The sequence below is a fragment of the Megalobrama amblycephala genome, linkage group LG5 (genome assembly GCF_018812025.1).
Source record: "Megalobrama amblycephala isolate DHTTF-2021 linkage group LG5, ASM1881202v1, whole genome shotgun sequence".
NCBI lineage: Eukaryota > Metazoa > Chordata > Actinopteri > Cypriniformes > Xenocyprididae > Megalobrama > Megalobrama amblycephala.
Genome location: NC_063048.1, coordinates 20,897,757 through 20,917,611, shown reverse-complemented (window position 1 = coordinate 20,917,611; position 19,855 = coordinate 20,897,757). Strand labels below are relative to the sequence as shown.

General features: G+C 36.9%; 1 protein-coding gene across 1 annotated transcript in view; it reads right to left on the bottom strand.

The window, feature by feature from the left end:
* Positions 1-19,855, bottom strand: part of ttc27 (tetratricopeptide repeat domain 27) — a 106,808-nt gene that overhangs the window by 28,044 nt on the left and 58,909 nt on the right. Inside the window, exons 10-11 of the mRNA XM_048191153.1 lie at positions 13,453-13,566; positions 4,939-5,034 (exon numbers count right to left, since the gene is read on the bottom strand). Of these exons, the coding sequence (XP_048047110.1) occupies positions 4,939-5,034; positions 13,453-13,566 (210 nt within the window). The remainder of the gene's footprint in view (positions 1-4,938; positions 5,035-13,452; positions 13,567-19,855) is intronic.

Sequence of the window (19,855 nt, the reverse complement as noted above, 5' to 3'; positions counted from 1 at the left end):
CTTCTTATATAAATCTCATTTGTTTAAAAGACCTCCGAAGAACAGGCGAATCTCAACATAACACCGACTGTTACGTAACAGTCGGGGTGTACGCCCCCAATATTTGCATATGCCAGCTCATGTTCCCAACATTATGAAAGGCATTAGACAAGGACAGCCAGTATTAATGTCTGGGTCTGTGCAGAGCTGAATCATCAGACTAGGTAAGCAAGCAAGGACAATAGCAAAAAATGGCAGATGGAGCAATAATAGCTGACATGATTCATGATAACATGATATTTTTAGTGATATTTGTAAATTGTCTTTCTAAATGTTTCGTCAGCATGTTGCTAATGTACTGTTAAATGTGGTTAAAGTTACCATCGTTTCTTACTGTATTCACGGAGACAAGAGCCGTCGCTATTTTCATTTTTAAACACTTGCAGTCTGTATAATTCATAAACACAACTTCATTCTTTATAAATCTCTCCAACAGTGTAGCATTAGCCGTTAGCCACTGAGCATAGCCTCAAACTCATTCAGAATCAATGTAAACATCAAAATAAACACTGTACTTACGCGATTAGACATGCTGCATGACGAACACTTTGTAAAGATCCATTTTGAGGGTTATATTAGCTGTTTGAACTTTTTTTATGTTGTTTAAGGCAAGCGCGAGCTCTTGGGGCGTGGAGCACGAGATTTAAAGGGCCACACACCCTGAATCGGCTCAATTCTAATTATGCCCCAAAATAGGGGTTAAAAAAATTAATTAAAAAAAAAAAAAATCTATGGGGTATTTTGAGCTGAAACTTCACAGACACATTCAGGACACCTTGGACTTATATTACATCTTTTTAAAAAAAAGTTCTAGGGCACCTTTAAACTACAGATTAAACTAATACATATATACTAATACATACATATATATACACAGTTGTAAGAAAAATCCTTCAGGTCCTGCAGATTCTTCAGTTTTTAAGCATTTTTTGCATATTTGAACCCTTTCCAGCAGTGACTGTATGATTTTCAGATCCATTTTATCACGCTGAGGACAATTGAGGGACTCAAACACAACCATTAAAAAAAAGGTTCAAACTTTCACTGATGCTCCAGAAGGAAACATGATGCATTAAGAGTTGGGGGGGTGAAATTTTTTTAATTTGAATATCAAGGTAAATTGTGCTTATTTTTTCGTCCAGGAAACATTCAAGTATATTCTGTTGCTTCCAGAGGGCAGTACTAAATGAAAAGCAATGATATTTCAATAAAATAAGAAAAATTTGGACATCTTCATCCTGTTCAAATGTTTTCACCCCCGACTCTCAATGCATCGTGTTTCCTTCTGGAGCATCAGTGAATGTTTGAACCTTTTATTAACGGTTGTGTTTGAGTCCCTCAGTTGTCCTCAGTGTGAAAAGATGAATCTCAAAATCATACAGTCACTGCTGGAAAGGGTTCAGATATGCAAAACATGCTTGAAAACTGAAGAATCTGCAGGACCTGGAGGATTTTTCTGAAGAACAGAGCTCAGTTTAACTGCTCAGGACAAACAAGGGACTCATGAACCACCATCACAAATATATATTTTAATATATAGTATTCTTTATTATTTACATTGCAATTTCTCATTTTATGACACTATTCAGGAAATGTTTTGGAAGTAAAAATGTCTTGCCAATAAAGAACACTAAATTTGAAAAACTGAAATCGAAACAAAAGAAAGGGAGAGGGTTTGGGAGCCCATTTGTGCAACTTTTCTGTGTTTTCATTTTCTCATTCATTTCATCTGCGACAGTGAATGCTGTCCTGATTCATATAGATGGAAAAATGATTCAGTCTGAAAGCAAATCCAGCAATTTCTGAAATCTGTTCCTAAAAAACAAACAAAAAAACCTTTATGCCCTGCAACGCTCTGCCGTCTCTTTACCCCAACACACACACTTTCTCTGGCTGCATGCTGCTCTCGTCTCTCACTCACTTGCAGTTTTGCTGCATTCTATTCCCCTGCCAGCAATAGAAGCGACTTCAATTCCAGCTTTATTGCTGTTCACTGTTATTACACAGAGCGCGAGCAATGTCATCCACAGGACTGATCACATCAGCCCTCCCTTCTTTTCATCTATCTATCCATCCATCCTTTCCTCCCTCCCTCCACCCACTCACTTTCTCTCTCCATTCAGTCATTTCATTCAAAACCCTTCACCCATGCTGGCCTGTTACAATCCGCCATTCTCCTTCATACATTATTTTTCCCCTGATTTATTCACTTATTTAATAGTCTCTCTCTTCAGAAAACATTTGTTTGTTTTTCATTAGTTGCATTATTGCCTAATCAGACAGAAAGGGAGAGTTACAGGTTGCTCTATTACCTGACAAATGCTGTCAAAATGAACTCATCGTCCCGTATCCCTGGATGCCCCCACTATATACAGGAAATGAATTTCATATTCTATCTGCCAAAGCTCTTATTGACGCGACACCGGGTGTATAACCCAGCTGTTGTGTTTACCGAAATGGGTTTTTGAGAAGTAGATAAATAAATAACGGCTGCCCACGCTCATTTGAGGTGATTAGCTCAATGCACTTGTGCGGCTAGTAATGAGAGAAAATATGCAAGCAAATCAATTTGGGCACCAACAAATGAGCCAATCATTTCAGTTTCAAATTAACTCAGGTGATCTGGCTTTATAATATGTGAATTATTCCCTACAAGGGAATAAATTCAGAATACAGACATAATTAAGATGAGAAAATGCAGGGTGGGGGGGGACTCAATCAATGGTCAAATAGGTCCCAGTTAAACCTAACCCAAAATTCTCTTATGTATTCACAGATCATGATCAACTACACAGAGTTTTGTTTATTAGTTCGTTTGTTAAGTCATTTGTTCGTTTGTTAGCACTAAGCTCTCCAGAGGAAAGGATATCTAAGGAAAGGATATCTTCCTATTCCAGTACTGGAGAGGATGAGTACTTTAAGAGGTTGATTATACATGTGTATGGACATCACAGGAACTTCCTTCTTGGTCTTCATTGCAAGTTTGTTTTTTGACCAACTTTGGGGAGTAAATGTCTAAATCCCTTGTGTGACATCCTCAAAAATATAAGTTTCAGAAATATATTATCTTAAAAATTAAATCACCTTTAATCATCTAAAAATGTCAACTTCTTTGTGTTAATTAATAATCATAAATTAGTGTCATTGATAAGAAAAAAAAACTCCAGGTTGATGTGTGCACAATATATAAAAGAGCAGAGTGTTCATAACATTCTAAAGCATGATCATTTTTAGAAACCAGGGGCCAGTTGTTCAAAAGTAATCTGATCGGATTGGATCAAATCTTGAAAATGGGTTGTTCAAAAGAAAATAAGGATTTCGAAATCAGATTGATCAGAGAATCCAATCTTGGTTTTAATCGGGATCAAATCATCAGTTTGTGTTGTTCAAAACTTTTTAGTAAGATTAGAATACCCAACAAAACATTGGAATATCCAACAAAAATTAAACAAAATGTTAAAACTGGTCCAAAAAAAAAAAAAAAAAAAAAACATTTATATCATGTACACATTTTTTATTTTACTCTTGATTAGTTTAACTGTTAAAGTAATAAATTAGAAGTTGACATTATACCTATTAAGCCTTTCGGTAGCCTACAGTAATGTAAAAAAGAGATTTTGGAGTCATAAAAATAAGGCCCAAACAGTAAATATCAAACAAAAATATATTTAATTTGAAGTGTTTTTATCACTGTTTGTAAACTAAATTGGCACAATCATAAGAGATGAACCAGTCAACAGTTCTTTGCGAGGGAATGCAAGGTAGCGAGCGCTACACGAAACTTTTCTGATAGAAGGCATTTTTGCCATCTAATTTTTTCCATCACCATGTCCCTTTAGTGGCTCTATAGACCCCTTAATCGCCTACGTCACTGTGACGTCACCGCTCTAGCTGGAGGCAAAACATTTATAAGAACTCATAGTAGGCGCACTAAAAGTTTGAGGTTTTGACTTTAAAATGTCGTCTTGTTGTGTTTTTGGCTGCCAGAATAGAAGGAACAGGACGTTTGGTTCTAAAAAAAAAACTAAAGTTTTACCAGATCCCGACAGACATTCCTTCACAGAAATCAAAAAGATAATTGTGGTTGAAAGCAATACGGCGTACAGACTGGACGGAGACGATCATAAATAATGCTTGTGTTTGCAGTGCACACTTCATATCAGGTAAAATAATCGATGCATATGTAATGGTGTGTTGGTTTTATCTAGTACAAATCAGCAAGTTTCTGTTTTATAGGTGAAAAGTCGCCAACTTTCAGCGCACTAGCTAACTTAAATGTTAAACAAACATACAGCGATAGATGTGTGTGCCATCCTTTGAATGGTCTCTTAAAATAATCCACATTGCAAGCCATAATCATAGTTAGCCTAGCGTTAGGTTACATTAGACAATAAGCCTTGACAAAATTCGAACCACCCGAAAGTAATTCATATGTTGTCTAGGAAATATCCAAAACTTAAGTTAATTTACAAAAATAGCTGTCACGGTCCCGCAGAGTCAGTGACTGTACATATTCGAACGGTTCTGAACATTCTTCTGCATCTATGTTTAATAAATCCCTCCTAAAACATGCTAGCTTACGCTTGTCAACATTGAGTCCAGCGTCTCTTTTTGCCTCCAGCTAAGCCCCGCCCACCAGGAAATGTTGCAATGTTTACAAACTTTTAAGAGGTCTATAGGAGCACTAGTAATCCAGATTTGGTAATCTGAAAAAGTGTGTATCTGGATCAGGGTAGTCCAATCCAATTTTGCTTCAAAAAACCGGCACAAAAGTAAGATGGATAACCTGATCTTGGATAGCAAAACAAGGCATTTCCAAATCCAGATCATTCTGATCCAGATTAAACTTTTTGAATTGGACCCAGAAGCTTCAATTAAACAAACAGGAATGGAGTTCACCTGTAGATCCCAGAGAGGAGGCGCCCGGCAAGTGTAGAACATCTTTAGTCTCTCAGTGACGGGGCACTTCTTCTCACTAAAGAAATCCACCAAGGTCTGAAACAGAACAAAGTGACATTTAGGACACATAAATTCTCATTTTTCAAGCATTGCTACTTCCAAAAATTACATTTTTCTTCTTTTCCACAGCGATTATGCTAAAAATGACGCAGATTTTCCTGTTTGCTACAAGTAAAACAAGGTAGTTCAAAGAACGCCAACATTTTAAACCATGTACTTTTGGAGGGTCTCGCAACAGCAGAGCAGCTACAATTAAGATAAATGAGAATGCTAACAGATAGCTTTTTCCAGGAATTACAGACCTCCCTGGAACACAAAGACATCAATATAATAAGTATTTTTTAATGTGCTTAGTGTGATATTTGACAAAGCCTTAAAAACACCCCTAAGCAATTAAAATGCAGTGTGGTGCAAACAATTTAAAAACTATTCCAGTGAGTCAATCCTTTGCATTCTCCTTTGATTAACTGCTCACCACACAGACCTAAATATATTTTCCAATCATTACTAAGACAGAAAAAAAGTGATCTAGAAGCATAAAAACAAAACTCAAAATCACAAATTCCAAGAATGATAGCAATAACAAATAGATGTGCCAGCACATGCCAAAATGACAGCATCTTTATTCAAATTTTTTTTTATTTTTTAAAGATGCCTCTGCTCTCTACTAAGAAATGCTACAGGGTTTGACTGCTGCGTAAACGCAGTTAAAGCATGTGCAGGCCTGCTGTTTGAGTCTCCAGTGAGATTCAACACTCATTCTATTCACAAACCAGTGTCAATATTTCAAAAAGCATTAAGACAAAACACAGTAATGCAATGCAGCTGTGTACAACAAGCAAACAAGGCCACAAATGCAAATTGGAAGCTGACGGCCATCCTTGCCTGCTAAAGAACCGAGTGAAAATAAATGCACAGAATGGCAACAAATATTTAAATGACACTTCCAGCTGTCAATCATTATGAACATATGGACTGCAACTGGTACTAATAGGAGGAGAAGGCCTCAACACATTATGGAATTTTTACTGTACCAACTCGGATATTTCCACCCAAGATGCTGTAAATAACTTAATGTGGAACTGATGTCTACAACATTTGAGTTCCAGAACATTCTGGAATCAAGCAGAAGGAAACATAACATATTCCAGAAAACGCATTTCATAAACTGACGACAAAATCCAATATAGATGTAATTTTCCAGCTCCAGTTGGGGGTTCACTTAGGAAGAAACTCATCTGGAAATAAAACTTCCGACTGAGTAGATACAATCAGTTTCTATGGAGGATGGCAAAGCTTGTCTGCGGGTAGCAGATAACTAATTACTTATTTAGCATTTCCATGGATGGAAAATGCCCCGAAATATATAAATGCTAATCTTCCGATCAGGAGGGTTGAGGGATACAGCTGTGGAGGCTGTGCGCTGAAAAAAAAAAAGCTGTGTGCCTTTGGACAAAATGGGGCAAAGTAACCTCCCCTACAGTTGACAATTTGGCAGTTTAGTCTGAATTACACGTAAACCTTTCCATGGAGGAACTCCAAGAGCCAAATACATCGGCAGGAGGAAATGACATCACTGAGCATGCTTTATGACTCAGCATACTTTAAAAAGGAGGAAAAGAATAAGCCCCATGGAGACAAAATTCATGCATAGCAATTTAAATACAGTCTAGCATTAAAGCAAAAGAAAAATGGCTGCTTTAGAACTTCGTATAACCATTTTAGAGTTATGAGGCTTTCAGTCCATGTCTGTATAGCACTGAGACCATCTAGGCTATATGCTAGTGTACATATAACATAATACACGTATTGTTTGAGTATGGTTGCATCATATCCATATAAAATTCTCATATGTTTACTGCAGTCTGCATCTGTTGTAGATTTTTTTTAAAACATCACTCAGCTCAATTACTTTTTTTGCTCCAAAAATACCTTAGATCATATGTGCTGGATTTTTTTTTTTTTTTTTTTTTTCCTCAGCAGTGCCATGAGATGCCTAAATCCATACCAAGACCTAAGCTGCCAACTTCTATTTCAGGGATACTATTGATTAAGCACTGCAATTGAATTTTACGTTCAGAGAAATCTACTTCAGCCAGGGCCTGATCAGAGTCCTAAATGAAAAATAAGAGGGCAGGCAAATTGTGTGGTCACAATGAGTGCCTCTAATCCAACAATGCACCAGACTCTTTCATTCTGAATACACAAAGGGAATAAAAAGTTTTCTGAAGTTCTGGCCCACTCAGTGGCCTAGATACTGGCGGCCCAAAACTGTGAGAAAAATGCAGAGCACATAGGCGAAGGGCCTTTCTGCCATTTCTGAATACACACTCCACACTCTTGATCTCAGAAGAAAGGCCAGAGGAGGCAGAGGAAATGAAGTTTGTGAAGTACCGCTGTAAAGCTCGAATTACAGCAAGATGGCGGAGATAAGAGTCTGTGCAATATTCACAAAAATGTCACAACTGTTCAGAAAAGAAGGGGAATAATATTGAAGACAAAACAAAAACCTTTCTGAATAGATTACATCAAAAGTCAAGTTGATGAGTATTTATGAATGATTGATGATTCAGTTCATTAAAGGAAACCAAGTACCCTAACTTGAGATAAAATTGGGGGTGGCCTGAAGACTCCCTTTTATCTACCAAGTCAAACTCTGTAGCGCCACCATAAGCTCAAAACTGGACTTTAACTTGCCTGTAACTTCTGGGTCCGGTTGCATGACACCTCTTAAGTGGTTTCACTTACCTACAATGATAAAAATCCCCATTAAACCAAAGCAGTCTCATTAGACAAGCAGTTTTGATTCTCTGAGTAATGTGACGTCAAATTACTCATGCCCCGCCCACGGCCAATGACTGACAGTCCTGTATTACCATAGTTTCCGCCCTCAGCAAGCTGTACGCTGTCCGCCATTTTCTCCGCACTCGAGCAGCTGCAGCGACAACAATGTCTGGTGTAAGTAATTGAGATGTTTTGTTGTTGGATGTAAGAGTGAACATAACAGTCTTCATTTACTGACATCTGAGCCGCTGAACGCAGTGGATTCATTTTATTTTTGAAGGGAATGCGCCACAGATCTAATATACACATACGAGTTCTGTAACGTTGCCTGCTATTTACGTTCACAGACATAACTGACTGTTTATGTGAACTGTGTGTGGTTTTGACAGTTTAAACAAAACAAAAATTGTGAAAGAACAGCCAGCTGTCTGTGTGCGTGCGCTTCAGATGCGCTCAGAAAACGATCCATCAGAAGTTTAAACTGATATAGCTTTAAAACACGTGGAAATAATAAACTTTAATGATGATAGAAAAACTATGCTATCCAAAAGTGTTCGCGATATAGATGATAATCAAAACCAAGCAGAGGTCTTGTTAATATTTGGCAGAGAATGAGGCAGGAACTGTGATCGTAGAGAGAGAGCGGGGCACAGCAGCTCATTTGCATTTAAAGGCACATGCGCAAAAACATCCTGTTCATGACTGTAGTCAGAAATGAGTATTTACAACATTGATTTATAAATAATCTGTAAGGTATTTTAAGATGAAACTTCACAGACACATTCTGGGGACACCTGAGACTTAAATTACATCTTGTAAAATGGGCATAATATGTGACCTTTAAAGGTATCCCTGAGGAGGGAAAAAAAAATCCCTGAGACAAGGGATTTCTTTAAAGGATTAGTTCACCCAAAAATAAAATTTGTCATTAATTACTCACCCTCATGTCATTCCACACCCGTAAGACCTTCATCTTTGGAACACAAATTAAGATATTTTTGATGAAATCCGAGAGCTTTTTTTATCCCCATAGAAAGCAAAATAATTACCACATTCAAGGTCTAGAATAGTAAAAACATCATTAAAATAGTCAACATGACTACAGTGGTTCAACCTTAATATTATGAAGTGACGAGAATACTTTGTGTGCAAAAACAAAAATAATCAGCCGGCGTTCTGACCTGGAAGCGCTGAAAGTAAATAGCGTATGCATCTGACAGGGGAGAGAAGAAATTGTTGAATGTCGTTATTCTTGTTTTGTTTTTGCGCAAATAGCATTCTCGTTGCTTCATAACATTAAGGGTGAACCACTGTAGTCATGTTGACTATTTTAACAATGTCTTTACTACTTTTCTGGACCTTGAATGTGGTACTTTAAGTTGATCTGCTCGGATTTCATGAAAAATATCTTTATTTGTGTTCTGAAGATGAATAAAGGTCTTACAGGTTTGGAACTACATGAGGGTGAGTAATTATTGACAAATTTAATTTTGGGGTGAACTAACCCTTTAAGAGTATTGCAACAAAACGTCTTAACAGTTACCCTTACCTAATTGTTTATACTAAGATAGTTTCTGGCAAAACACAGCATCTCACACAATAAACATAACAGACCACTAACCTTTAGACAAGTTTAACATTTACAACACTATTCAGCTGTACTACAATATTTGAGTTATGGAGATTATTAAAGGTGGTCTGACGACACAGATTGTCCTAAAATTTGAGTCCAGCTAGGACAGAGGATACTCAAAATCCCACCGTGCCACTCACGTAGTTTTCCATTAAATTACTTTATATTTGTCCAACTCGTTGTTATTGTTGTATTGTACAATGCAAAAAATGCTTTTCTTACTTAGAGTCAAAATTAAGTGAGTTTTTCCATAGAACAAACAAAGTAATCTGCCAATGGGTAAGAAAAATAATCTTGTTTTTCAGTTTCAGATAAGATTATTTTGCTTACCCCATTGGCAGATTATTTTGCTTGTTTTGAGAAAAAACATACTTAATTTTGACTCATTTTTTCTGAAAACAAAACAATAATTTTACTTGTCCAGAAAATGCAGGACAAGAAATTAACTGGACCAAGGACAAAAAACTATTCTTTTAAAAGACAGGGGGAAAACACCCAAGCCTACATATAATCGGTCACTCTTGTGCACAAGACAAAAGCCTGGCATGAGATAATTATTCAAGCGCACAGTGGAAGTGATGAAAATTAAGAAAAGCTGGAGTTCATTCAATTTTATTTGACAATACACACTGTTTCATGTCATACTTTCAACAGACTTATTTTGATCACTAAAAATGCACATTGGTACGTTCTCCTCAATTAACATTCAAATCATCCATCGTGTTTGAGTTCAGCAAATGACTTAAGGGACCTGTTTTGATCCCTTAGTTTTTAGGGCTAAATGGTTACTAAGGACTTTGTTGCAAAGCATAATAGAACTTAAGGAAACTCTCAAGTAATTAAGGAAAAATACTTAATGACAGCCTTAAGGTTCTTTAAGTGGACGCTTAGATTTTTTTCTTGCTACCCATGTTTCACTAAGAGTACCCTTAACCTTATAATTAAGGGTTTTCTTAACTTAAGGGTGCAACCGGGCCCAGCTGAACTCTTTGGTCTAAAAACAATTTTTTTCCTTCTTCTAGTTGATTAAACCAGATAAAAAAGTCTTGACAGTAGACAAATTATAGACATCACATTCATGGAGCTGTTAAGTTTGATGACCTGGTTTAAAAAAAAAAAAAAAAAAAAAAAATTCCTGTTAGTTGGCCTAAAGTCATGAGCCTTGTCTCTATTCTCCATTTCTATTCTTTAATTTCAACAACACCAATCCTTATGAGGGCAGCCATTTTGAATGTACGACAGTTTTATTTGAATCTAAACAAAATGACTGCAAACAGTCTGATGCTCAAGGCAACAAACAAAATAAAAAACAAAGGATACGTTAACTTTTGTGAAGGACACTTTGTACCAATTAAGTAATTTTTTTGTCTTGTGGAACATATGTAAACATCTGTTATGTAGCTTTATCAGGGCAGTACTGATTCATAGTACTTTTAATATTTAAATCACTCACAAGAAAAAAAATTTAAAAAAAATCATCTTACAGATTTGGTTAAAAACCATTCAAACATGAGAAAAATTGTATATGTGGATTTGTACCTCTATAATGCGCTACCTGACTTTCTTTTGTACATTTTCCTCTCTCTCATCTGCTGAACTTCGTTAAAGTGTTTTGTCCTCCCCGAGAGTGTGCTGTCACACTCTCGCCGTCGCTTCGGGGCTTTGCTCAGCTGGGATCGCTCTCAGGGTGACTGAACTCACTGGTGTCAGCAGTGGGATTTGCAAGGCGCTTCATGTTTCTCTAACTCTGTGATGGACAGGTGTTTGTGTGACTTGCTGTGATCTCCTGTCGGACTCAAACTTTCCCCTCAGGGTGGCCTCCTAGAGTCAGGCTCGCCCAATGATCTGTCACATTGAGTTTTAAGATGTCAGAGAGCAGCTCCACTGGGCAAACACTTAAAACTTAAAGGAAGACAAAAAGCAATCAAAAAAGTAGAGAGCAATGTGTCACACCAATTCTGCCCATTGATGACCTTCCATCTGTCAGACGTTCAGTCAGAGAGCGTCTAATCGCACCCTTCAGTTCTCTGCTCTTTACTGATGATCACCTGCAGCGCTCATGGTCGCATCTATGGATTTCACTTAAGATCAAAAAGAGGGATGCCATCAGCCACAGCAAAAGGACAAAGTTTAAAGAGATAGTTGACCCAAAAATCCCCTTTTTTTACTGCAACACTTCTTTATCTGCTATTTGTAAACAGCACTTAGAGCTAATAATAATAATTAATTAATAAATGGATGGATAAATGAATGAATAAATGATAATAAAATAGATGATATAATGGAGGGTTAATTAAACGGATTAATAAAATGAACATGGCAATAATAAAAAATAAAATGGATAAATACATGGATAAATAATCATAATAAAAAAATAATACATTTAAATTAATGAATAAATTTAGGCATTTCTTACTAGACCAGACTTAAATTACTATAGCAATTTTTTTCAGGTTTATTTTGCATTTATGACAATTTAAGGAGCTCATCCATTGAAAAAGGACTTTAAACCATAATCTTAAACCATAACTTTAGCAGTAAACCCCTTTTAGAACAGATTATTCAAAACGGTATGTAAATAAATAAATAAAATAACATCAATAAATAAAAATTAATCTGGCATAAAGGACAAGTTAACTTCTCCCCAGAAAGTCACTGAAAGCCAAAAAAAAAAAAAAAAAAAAAAAAAAAATGTAATTTGATCAGGAGGACAGGAAGAACGAGGCTGTCTTGTTTCAACAAACTTTGATAAAGCGACAAATCCCATTCTCCAATCCTTGCTAAACTCCACACGCACAAATGCAAAAGAATACAAACCAAACATATCAGCACTACTCTGGTTTTACTGTTCTGGCTTTTCCTTAGTAAAACATGGAGACAAACTGTCATGAAAAATGACAGAGGAAACGGGAAGCAGCCAAAGGGAAGCTAAAGCATCCTCCTCCCTCGGGCTTATCTGTCCATTTCTCTTGCACACACACACACACACACACACACACACACACACACACACACACACACACACACACACACACACACACACACACACACACACACACAAATGCAACAAAAACAGGAGGAAAGCTGGGATCTCATTTCTTTGGGTGCTATAAAATTTTGGAAGCATTACATTGAAACCAGTGAATCAACATACTGAATGAAGTAATCACTACCCTACAGCTCATATTAAAGAGAAGAACTTTACACTCCTTAGTGCCTCAGACTAAAACAATGACTAACAGAGTCATTAGAAATCTGCATTTGGTCCTTCATGCTCACCAAGGCTGCATTTATTTGATCAAAATATACATTTGTTCCTGTGATGGCAAAGCTGAATTTTCAGCATCATTACTCCAGTCTTTAGTGTCACATGATCCTTCCAAAAGCATTCTAATATGGTGATTTGGTGCTAAAGAAACATTTATTATTATCAATGTTGAAAACAGTTGTGCTGATTAATATTTTTATGTACACCATGATACATTTCTTTGATGAACAGAAAGATCAAAAGAACAGCATTTAAAATACAAATCTTCTATAACATTAAAGGTGCAATATGTAATATTTTTGCAGTAAAATACCCAAAAACCATTAGGCCAGTGTTATATATTTTGTTCACTTGAGTACTTACAATATCCCAAATGTGTCCAACTATTTGTAAATCGTGAGAAAATTGCAATTTTAACCAAGACTCCGGGACGTGTGATGAGTCGTCTGTCAATTGCGTCATACCTGTTGTTATATAGCTCAACACGTTTAATCTTATTGTTTAAATCAATTTTCTTGATTTTTTGCGAGTACCATGCTTTATCATGCCTCAGAGAAAAACACTATTTTGTCAAATAGCTAACATAGCATAATCAGGAAGATGCAATTGCAAATCTAAAGATCAGCTGGTATGTGAAACAACTGCAGAAGATTGTGTAGCACATAGACTGTGATCCTGATTGTATTTGTACCATTATTTATGGTAATACTTCAGATGAGGAACACATTATATGAGTGTATATGAATGTGAATTCTGAATGGCGTTTTACCTGTGTTTGCATCATGGCACGTTCAACTCTCCGTGAGCTTCCTCTCTCCAGCTTAGTCCTCAGGCAAAGTGATGTCACTTCCACCGCCCAGAACTTTGGCTGAGACAGCAAACACTGAGGAAAAGAGAGAGAGAGAGAGAGAGATGAAAATATCATTCATGGTGACATACAGATTTTTTACATCCAACTTTCATGAATATGTGCAACTACATGGCAAACCAAGAGGAGAAATTCATTACACATTTTCAACAACAGTGACAGAAAGCATACAAACATCCCACACAAATTAAAAAAGAATCCATTGCATATAACCCCGACAAACACATACCACCCTCTGCATACAGAGACGTGAGCGTTCACTGGCCTGTATCACAGCAGCAGCGCGGCAGGTAAACGAGGGGCAGAGGACTCAGATGGAAATACTTTCCGACACACGTTACTGGAAAAGCATCCTGTCTTAACTGGAGCAAGACCGACACGTCAATACTGAATTGAAATATATGAGGTGTCTCAGATGCACTATTTAAAACAGCACAAGGTATTCAGAAATCAGAAAATATACATCTGCACTGGGGAAAGGGCTTTTAGTAGTGAATGCTAAGGCTATTTATACTACTGAGCAGACAATTAAAAAATAAAAATAAAAAAATCTTAGTGATAAGTGAATTTTGCCTTCGCAATAGGGCTGCACGATTTGGGGAAAATGTCATATTGCGATTATTGAGGTCAATATTGCGATTGCGATTTGCGATAGCGATATAATAAACAAATAGTATCATGAGTCATCTTGCTTGGTTCTCAATGAAAATACACACACAGATTACTGATAATGCTGAAATGTGTATTTCTCAACTCAAACTAGCAACAACAGCAAACAAATGCACAGCGTTTTCAAATTAAAATATTTTTATGAAATTAAATAACATCTTTGCATTACTGCAAACTTGTTATAATCCCATTTAAGATATTTGTTTCTTTACTAATCTGTAGTGGTTCAACGGATCACAAAACTCATGGTTCGGATCACATCAAGGTTATGACGTCACAGATAGGATCATTTTTCGGATCAGCACAAAAAAAAACATTTAAAATTGGATGGGGGTAACTTAACTTTGCATTTATTACTTAGCCCACTTAAACTATTCTGATACCATAGCATAAACTGCTAGCCTAAATAATACATTATTAAAGGCAAGTGAACAGACTGTAAAAAGAACAAATACTGTACACCAATTACAACAAGCATAGATAAATACTACATAAAGTTACAAATAAAGTATAAGGTCTAACTGTAGTATTAATTTTCATGCACAGAAATGTAATAATTAAATGTAAAATGACACTTCATTGTATAAATTTAATATAGATTAATCTTTGTTAAAGCTGTGTTTTGTTGTTTGATTTACATGACAGACAACAGCAGGTATTTATAGGTTGCTGTCACTTTAAGAGTAAGACATGCACGCACACATCGGACAGATACATCCGAATTCTCACCTCGTTCAATTAAGACATAACTGAATGTGTTTACATGAATACTTGCTGAGAGGGGTATTTTGACTGACATAATGCGTGTATGTGACCATCCAAGTGCACTGAGGACGCGAAAGAGAAATCAATTTGGAGTTCGCGAGCTATAACGCGCCTCTCTCTCTCTCTGTGCGCGCGCGAGCCTTGTATGTATGTGCGTCATGTACGCACCTATAACAGCGCTGTGTGCGATACCGAATTAAATCCTCTTTCCTCTTCAACCACTACTAATCTGGGTTTATAATCTTATAGCCAAAATATCGCCATATAACAGAGGTAGCGTTTTTTTCTTGCCACCAGTTCAGTGACCGTTTGCTCCGCATCCATCTTTACCCGTTCTCTGCGCTGCACACCGGAAAAGTCATGACCACGCGCGCCACACATGCCACTGCCTAAACTGAAACTGACTGGTCTTCTTTTTATTAGCGGTGTATAAAATGGGCAAACAGCTCTCAGACAATGGGTTGTTGTGTCCACACATGTATTTTTTTTTTTTTATTTATTAACTTATTATTTTATTTCGTAAAATCGCAGCATTTTGCGTCATATAATCGCACAAGCTTGACATCGCGATTGCGATTGCGATATGATTAATCGTGCAGCTCTACTTCGCAACATTATTATGTACAGTATGAAATGTTGATATTCATTTAGAGATTTGCTAATGATTACATCTAACAGTGTTATTTGTGTTAATCCCCCAGTTTCACAGACAGGGCTTAAAGGTCTTTTTCGTATTCGTAATCCTAAAAATTCGTCACGCACAAAGACCTTGCACACTGAGTCCTTTATTTATATATAAAAAAATAAATTAAAAAAAAGCAAAACAATACAAAATGCTTCAAGCAGTGAGCATGATTCAGTTGTCCTCTCTTCTTAAAAAGAGAAAAAGAAAGAGGAAATATTGGGACCATCCAATCCTGAGATTGCATAGAGAGAAAGGAGAGTTCCACCTCATAAAGGAGCTGCGTGATTATCCAGAGCGTTTCATAGTTTACTTCAGGATGTCAGTGGCTCAGTTTGATGCTTTGCTACTGGCACAATCTGTCTTTATATTCTGTCCCCTTGTATTCCGCTGCTGCTTTGTGCTGTAGACGACGTGGATCAACTTGTCAGATGGCATTCTGGATTTTTGCGTTCGCGTACGGTGGCTCTGAATTGTCAAAACGTCTCTAAAAATGCGTGCCACGGGTGTGAAAAACGCAGAAAATCGAACCTGATCTGAATATTTTTATGACGGACGAAAGTTTCGGATGCAGTGTGTAAACATGATTGACATAACATGAGGTCCAATTTATTTTTTAACGTGCGAAAGTTTCGCATGCCAGTTTCGGACTCAGTGTGCAAAGGCCTTAAGCCTGGTTCCAGACTAAAATGCATGTTTGAGCCGTTTTAACTTAAAGGTCCCCTAGAACTTCTTTTTAAAAGATGTAATATATGTCTAAGGTTTCAGCTCAAAATACCCCATAGATTTTTTTAAATTAATTTTTTTAACTGCCTATTTTGGGGCATTATTAACTATGCACCGATATATAGGTTGCGGCCCCTTTAAATCTCATGCTCCATGCCCCAAGAGCTCGCGCTTGCCTTAAACAGTGCATAAACACAGTTCCCACAGCTAATATAACCCTCAAAATGGATCTTTACAAGATGTTCGTCATGCATGCTTCGGATCATGTGAGTAGAGTATTTATTTGGATGTTTACATTTATTTCTGAATGAGTTTGAGGCTATGCTCCGTGGCTAACGGCTAATGCTACTCTGTTGGAGAGAATTATAAAGAATGAAGTTGTGTTTATGAATTATACAGACTGCAAGTGTTTAAAAATGAAAATAGCGACGGTTCTCGTCTCCGTGAATACAGTAAGAAACGATGGTAACTTTAACCTCATTTAACAGTACATTAGCAACATGCTAACGAAACATTTAGAAAAACAATTTACAAATATCACTAAAAATATCATGATATCATGGATCATGTCAGTTATTATTGCTCCATCTGCCATTTTTCGCTTTTGTTCTTGTTGGGAACATGGGCTGGCATATGCAAATATTGGGGGCGTACACCCCGACTGTTACGCAACAGTCGGTGTTATGTTGAGATTCGCCTGTTCTTCGGAGGTCTTTTAAACAAATGAAATTTATATAAGAAGGAGGAAACAATGGAGTTTGAAACTCAGTGTATGTCTTTTCCATGTACTGAACTCTTGTTATTCAACTATGCCAAGATAAATTCAATATTTAATTCTAGGGCACCTTTAAAGCACCTTGCAGTGACATAATATCTTAAAATAAATCAGTGCCACTTTTTTGTCTCAAGATGCACATCAGTAATGTTTTTTTTTTTTTTATTCTAAGGCAAATTTACTAAAGCTTCTTAAATGTCCTAACTGAACTAAGGCCTAATCCTGGCATAATCTAAGTGAGGCTTAATCTAATCTAATCCTGACTGTGAAACCAGGCCAAAAAAGATTAACTTTAAAGGGTTAGTTAGACTAAAGGTTAGTCAGCGTAGGAGACTGACACGGAAGAGAAGAAAGTTGAATAAAGTCTTTTTTTTTTTTTTTTTGGCGCACAAAAGGTATTCTCGTCGCTTTATAATATTAAGGTTGAACCACTGCAGTCACATGGACTATTTTATCAATGTCTTTAGTACCTTTCTGTGCCTTGAAAGTGGTAATTACATTGCAGTCATTTGATTTCATCAAAAAAAAAAAAAATTAACGAAGGTCTTATGTGTTTGGAACGACATGAGGGTGAGTAATTAATGACATAATTTTCATTTTTGAGTAAATTAACTCTTTAAGTCAGTGTAAGATGACAGAAAAGGTAAATGTAAAAATACATTGCTTACTGTGATAAAGGAACCAAAGCTATATCTAGTCAAAATATGTGCTTTCAATTCTTCATAATATTAAAATAAATAAGCAACAATTTACATTACACTTAATACAGGTACTTGGAACACCTGAAGTGCCACAAATAATCCCTAATTTGCCATTTGGAATCCAAGTAGAAAGGATTTGGAGGCTGTGAGATGTGCAGAAGAATTAGCGGCAGAAGCAGAGATCAGATCATGAGATCACAGCGCCAAAGATTAGAGAAAGACAATGATGAGTCTATCCGGAGTACAGTAACTCAATAAGAGATACTGAACTGCTGTCAGTATAGTCAACTGCTGACAGACCCGTGAGCATTTTCACTGAGTGAAGATCAGCTCTGTTTTTGTAGCCAATTTGGGAGACATAGAAGGAGAGAGGGAGAGGAAGGGTTGATTCTGGTCTTCCTGGACAGCAAGAGAGAGTATGAGTAATGGAGTATATGTAGTAAACGAACAAAAGGTCAGTTCCAGAGAATGACTGCGGCGGTGTGCAAACATACACACACAGGTCTTGTGATTTCAAACACTATGTCTGGCCTCCTCCCCTCAAAGCATTTATTACAGGAAAGGGTAACACCACTTCGGTCCCCTGACCTACAAAGGGAAATAAAGGAAAGGGAAAAAGCACTGGAAGGTTCAGTGTGATTTATGAGGACTTCAAGTCTGACTCATCAAACTCCTGCTCTTAAACCTGACACACACTTCAAAGCACTCCCATCTTCCTTCCTTAACTTCAAAGATCAGATATGCTGTGAAACACTGCTCACCAACATCCTCCCTGTTTTTAGAGGAATTAAATATTTCTAAGGCATTACAAGGCATTAAAATTTTACAACAACATCAAGACTTACGGAATTAAAGTGTAAGTATTTAGACAAAAGTCTGTTGGGGATAAAAAGTGTGTTGAACAGCAATTTCATCATTAAGTTTCAAATTTATCTTCAATTTTTTGGGGGAAATATATATATACCACTGACTTTATTTAGAATCATTTTGCAAGAAAATGATGCACGAATTCAAAATAAGAAGTCTGACATTTAAATGTGCTGCTAACATCATTGAATTTGTCTTACAAAACTTGCAAAATGGTGGCTGATTTATTGAAAATGGTTGTGGGCCCTGCTGGGGAGTAATGTTTCTGTAAGAAACACACCAGTCTCCTGTGGGCCATTTTCTCACTGTGTGTTAGCGTACTGTACTGTGGGGGTCTGTATTTATCTGTGTGGAAACGTCTATATTTAAACTCACCCTTACTGTAGCAGGCCTCACCCCAACTCTGTCTACAGACACAAGGGCTCCAGGAAGACTACAGTGCCAGAGTGTGTACCAGTTGACCTGCCTACCCAGACAGCATTTTTAGGCATCTTTGGCAAGCACACAATGCAAAGGTTGTTCCAAACAGTAGGCAGAAAAGTTATGCTGCCTCGTAAGACACTTGATCTATGGCGTGTATCATAACAGATAAGGCAGCCTCAATGCAATGCTCAGTGTATTAGGGGGAAAAAGGAAGAATAAAGAAAATCCCAAAATGGCAGAAATGTCATTCAGCATTTAAAGTATTGATATAAAACAAATTTATCTAAATCAGAAAGGATCAATGGTTCTTGAACAAAATAAACAATATGACATGTTTAGTCAAAAGTATGGCTATGTGAGACTAAGCTTCTTATGCTACATACACAATGTGTATGTTGTGAATCTCAATTCAGTCCCTTTTCAGTTAGAACGCTAAATTAGAAGAAATCTTCTAGACACTAGATATCAAGACGCTCACTCAGGTTTGGTACAGAGCCAGAAATATCTCAATTCTCATTTTTGGAACATCTCTCAATAAAATAAACCTGGCCACGTCTCTGAAGCACTGATTAACATAATGAATAACAGAGACACTTCGGCTGTCTCCCAATGGGCTGAAAGTATCAGATGGAGGGGCAGAAATTGTTAGTGACATAAGCATTTTGGCAGTCCATCTTTTGGAAACTTAAGATGATA